The sequence below is a fragment of the Phoca vitulina genome, unplaced genomic scaffold (genome assembly GCF_004348235.1).
Source record: "Phoca vitulina isolate PV1807 unplaced genomic scaffold, GSC_HSeal_1.0 scaffold96, whole genome shotgun sequence".
Taxonomy (NCBI): Eukaryota; Metazoa; Chordata; class Mammalia; order Carnivora; family Phocidae; genus Phoca; species Phoca vitulina.
Genome location: NW_022589799.1, coordinates 360,976 through 365,460, shown reverse-complemented (window position 1 = coordinate 365,460; position 4,485 = coordinate 360,976). Strand labels below are relative to the sequence as shown.

Here is a 4,485-nt window from a genome sequence, read left to right as displayed (position 1 = left end):
AGACTGGCCTCGAGAGGATCCTGCGTGTTTCTGTGGGACTCCTGAGTGCCTTTCAGTGTCACTGGACTCACTGACACTGGATCCCCTTCTTGTAGCCCTTCTGGGCTCTGTCCTGGTGGCTTGTCCATGACCAGACTGGGCATGTCTAGTGGTGTCTCCTGACCGTCCACGAGTAGTTCCCTGTGTCCCTTTACCTGTGGATCCTGACTCTCCATGTTGAGATCCAGAGTGGGCATGAGAGGATCCTGCATGTGTCTGTGGGACTCCTGAGTGCTTTTCGGTGTCACTAGACTCACTGACACTGGATCCCCTTCTTGCAGTCCTAGTGGATTCTGTCCTGGTGTCTTCTCCATGCCCAGACCAGGCATGTCTGGTGTCTCCTGACTGTCCATGAGTAGTTCCCTGTCTCTCTTTAGCTGTGGATCCTGACTCTCCATGTTGAGATCCAGACTGGCCTTGAGAGGATCCTGCGTGTGTCTGTGGGACTCCTGAGTGCCTTTCAGTGTCACTAGACTCACTGACACTAGATCCCCTTCTTGTAGCCCTGCTGGTCTCTGTCCTGGTTGCTTGTCCATGACCAGACTGTGCATGTCTAGTGGTGTCTCCTGACTGTCCTTGAGTTTTTTCCCGTGTCCCTTTAGCTGTGGATCCTGACTCTCCATGTGGAGATCCACACTGGTCTCGAGAGGATCCTGCATGTTTCTGTGCGACTCCTGAGTGCCTTTCAGTGTCACTGGACTCACTGACACTAGATCCTCTTCTTGCAGCCCTACTGGATTCGGTCCTAGTTGCTTGTCCATGCCCAGACCCAGCATGTCTGGTGTCTCCTGACTGTCCATGGGTAGTTCCCTGTCTCCCTTTAGCTGTGGATTGTGACTCTCCATGTTGAGATCCAGAGTGGGCATGAGAGGATCCTGTGTCTGTCTGTGCGACTCCTGAGTGCCTTTCAGTGTCACTAGACTCACTGACACTTGATCCCCTTCTTGCAGTCCTAGAGGATTCTGTCCTGGTGGGTTGTGTGTGCCCAGACTGAGCATCTCTACTGGTGTCTCCTGACTGTGCATGAGTTGTTCCCTGTGTCCCTTTGGCTGTGGATTCTGACTCTCCATGTTGAAATCCAGAGTGGCCATAAGGGGATCCTGCGTGTGCCTGCACGACTCCTGAGTGTCTTTCAGTGTCACTGGAGTCACTGACACTAGATCGCCTTCTTGTAGTCCTACTGGATTCTGTCCTGGTGGCTTGTCCATGACCAGACTGGGCATGTCTACTTTTGTCTCCTGACTGTCCTTCGGTTCTTCCCTGTCTCCCTTTAGCTCTTTCTCTTGTTTGACTGTCAGTTGAATCTGATATTGGCCTTCCACAATTTGGAGACCCTTTTCCTGAACTAGTCCCATAGGTTTCTTGTTCCCCTATTCTAGAGTCATATTTGTCATAGCCAGAGGAGTGACCTGAGGTTAACTTATGTTGATCATAACCAGAAGACTGGCTTGAGTTAGATCCATATTGACTGTGTTTGGAGGTCCTGCCTGAGGAAGACCCAGAGCCAATATTGGAGGATTGCTCTGAGCTGGAACCATGTTGGCCATAGCTAGACTGACCTGATCTAGACTCATGTTGTCCAAAGCCCAGAGAATGACCTGATCCAGGCCCAAAGCTATGGTACTGATGTTTGCTAGATCCATATCCAAAGCTGGAGGATTGACCTGAGCCATATCTATGTTGTCCAGAGCTAGAAGATTGATGTTCCCCAGACCCATGTTGTCCAAAACCAACGGACTCTCCTGGGCCAGACCCACGCTCTCCAAAGCTGGAGGAGTGTCCTGAGGCAAGCCCATGCTGATAAAAACCAGAGGACTGTCCTGAGCCAGACCCACACTGACCAAAACCAGAGGACTGACCTGAGCCAGATCCCTGTTGTCCAAAGCTAGAGGACTGACCTGAGCTGTATCCATGTTGTCCAAAGCCAGAGGACTGTCCTGAGCCAGTCCCATGCTGGTCAAAGCCAGAGGCTTGTCCTGAGCTTGACCCACGTTGGCCAAAACTAGAGGACTGTCCTGAGCCAGATCCCTGTTGTCCAGAGCCAGAGGACTGTCCTGAGCTTGACCCATGTTGGCCAAAGCCAGAGGACTGCCCAGAGCCAAACCCATGTTGTCCACATTTAGCAAATTCATTTGAACCAGACCCTTTTTGCTGAGAGTTTGAAAAGTTTCCACAAGAACTAGATCCATACTGACCATAACTAGAAGACTGACTTGTTACAGACCCGTATTGTTCACAGCAAGAGGATTGACTTGAACCTGTTCTCTGTTGTCTTCCACAGTTCTGTGTTTGACCACATGCTCTAGATCCATATTCTCTCTGACTAGAAGACTGGCTACAGGATCTAGGCTCATGTTGACCATATCCAGAGGACTGACCTCCTGAAATACATCCACGACCTAGTCTTCCACTACTTCCTGATTGATATCCTGACTGGGTACAGCTAGATTGATTTCCTTGCCCTCCAAATCTACCTTCCTGACAAGAAGTAGAAGCATTTTGTGGCCTTCCACACCCACCTGAATTGCTGGAGCCACATTCATAGCTTTGCCTTCCATTGTCTCCTGAACCTCTAGAGCTAGATCCAAGCTTTTGTCCTCCACTATTTCTTGACTGAGTAGAGTTTGATTCATCTCCACTAGCATCCAATCCATGTGATAGACCACCACGACCTTTCCTTCTCCTACTCTTTGATCCAGATCCAGATTCATATTCCTTCTCAGATTCCCTGGAGGGGCTAACATGTGACTTGTTTCTTCTTTCCCCCAGCTCTCTAGAGCTGGAACCATGTCTTTCTTTGCCACTACTCCATGAGTGACCAGAGCTAGAACCATGGTGTCTTTTCTCAAATTGCTCTTTGTTTCCTGAGCTAGATAATCCACCTTGCTTTCCCAGCCTCCTGGAGTTTGACCCATGTCTATGTTTCATACTTCCCCTTAAGCCCTCCGAACCATAACCATACTCCTCTCCCTCACTCCAACTTGAATGTCTGTAACCTGATTTCTGTCCCGTTGTGTCTTCTTCTTCCTCTTCTGTTTCACTTTCTTCCTTTCGGTGTCGATGACCATGCCTATGCTTCTTTGACCCTGAAGCTTTGCAGTATTCTTTGCTGAGAACCTTGTTGCAAGCCATAGCCAACTTGAATACCATCAGAAGAAATTCAGTAAAGTCCAGTCTTCGGTCATGATCTCGATCTAGCATGTGCATGATAACATCCACTGTATCTGGATCATCTGGGTTCTGTATACAAGTGACATACCAAAGGAGACCTAGTCAGCCTAGCTCACATAGGCAGGTAAAATATTCAGGTAGAGCTGTGGAATTGTGGATGTTTAACATTAGGTATTTTAAATCCAATCAAGGGTTACTTTAAACTAAAGCAGCCTAATAGGACCCAGCAGCTGAGAAGAGATAATAGAAAAGAATAAAATCTGTTGGGAATCCCAGCAGAATACAGTTCAAGGACCTAAGCTAGGGGACTAGGTACTCAGGTATAGCGTACAGGAAGGAGTTGAATAAATCAACTTCAGTACCTGGTATATTTTAGTTTTACATACATTTTAAACATTACATGCTAATATATTCTATGTTAGGATTTATAATTTTAAAGGTAATAGCTGAGTCCTTCCCAAGTAGATGGAAGAAATGCTTGTTTTTTGTTTGCAGTTTTTAGTCATCCTGGCTACTTGGTCAGCTCTCCTTGTAGGCATTTCCCTCTCTATACTTTTTCTTCCAAATTTGATAGGGCAATCTGTTAACTCATGTTTTAGCACATATTTATATTCTGTTTTTTCAGAAGGGGAAACCTGTGGGTATGAAAAAGTCTTAAGGTCTACATGGTGGGTGTACACAGGAAAATGAAAAAACATTCACCTTTCTAAAAATAAATAATGCCCCAGCAGACTTTCTGATGTCCCCCAAAAGTACACTCATAGAGTTTGCCCAAAGACCATTGAGACTGTGCACTTTTTAGCTAATCTTTGGTCACATAACAGATAATTTACAAGACCCTAGCAGCCTTCAATCCTGGTGTATGAGTTCTCACCTTCAGAATTGGACGAAACTCTTTCTCCAGAAGTTCCTTTAGTTCATCTTTGCTCAGTGTGCCACATTCCCCATCTTGCTTGGTGTATTTGTAGAAAACATCAATGACCGTGACAACACTCCTCAAGAGGTCAGTCATCTTTTTGCAAGTTTAAGTGAACCTGAAGAAAAAAGAAACAAAAGACCCTATTATTCATGTTCTTTTCTTTTAATTTATAAGCAATTCTGATTTTAATAATAATCATGATGGTTTTTCAAATCTCTTGTCTCTTTTAAACCTAAAATACTTCAACAAGTAAAGATGGGTTAGGGATCTTTCAATACAGTGAAAACTTTGTTAATTTTGAAGTACTTTGCTAAGTCATTGCATGTTGTTGACTGAACTGGGATTAGAGCTCAGAT

At 45.8% G+C, this 4,485-nt stretch overlaps 1 protein-coding gene across 1 annotated transcript in view; it reads right to left on the bottom strand.

The window, feature by feature from the left end:
* LOC116627311 (filaggrin-2-like) overlaps positions 1-4,262 on the bottom strand; it is a 40,251-nt gene extending 35,989 nt beyond the window's left edge. The window contains exons 1-3 of the mRNA XM_032397058.1: positions 4,085-4,262; positions 1,386-3,279; positions 76-1,330 (exon numbers count right to left, since the gene is read on the bottom strand). Coding sequence (XP_032252949.1) covers positions 76-1,330; positions 1,386-3,279; positions 4,085-4,222 — 3,287 coding nt within the window. The 5' untranslated portion in view covers positions 4,223-4,262. The remainder of the gene's footprint in view (positions 1-75; positions 1,331-1,385; positions 3,280-4,084) is intronic.
* Between the last annotated feature and the right edge of the window lie 223 nt (positions 4,263-4,485).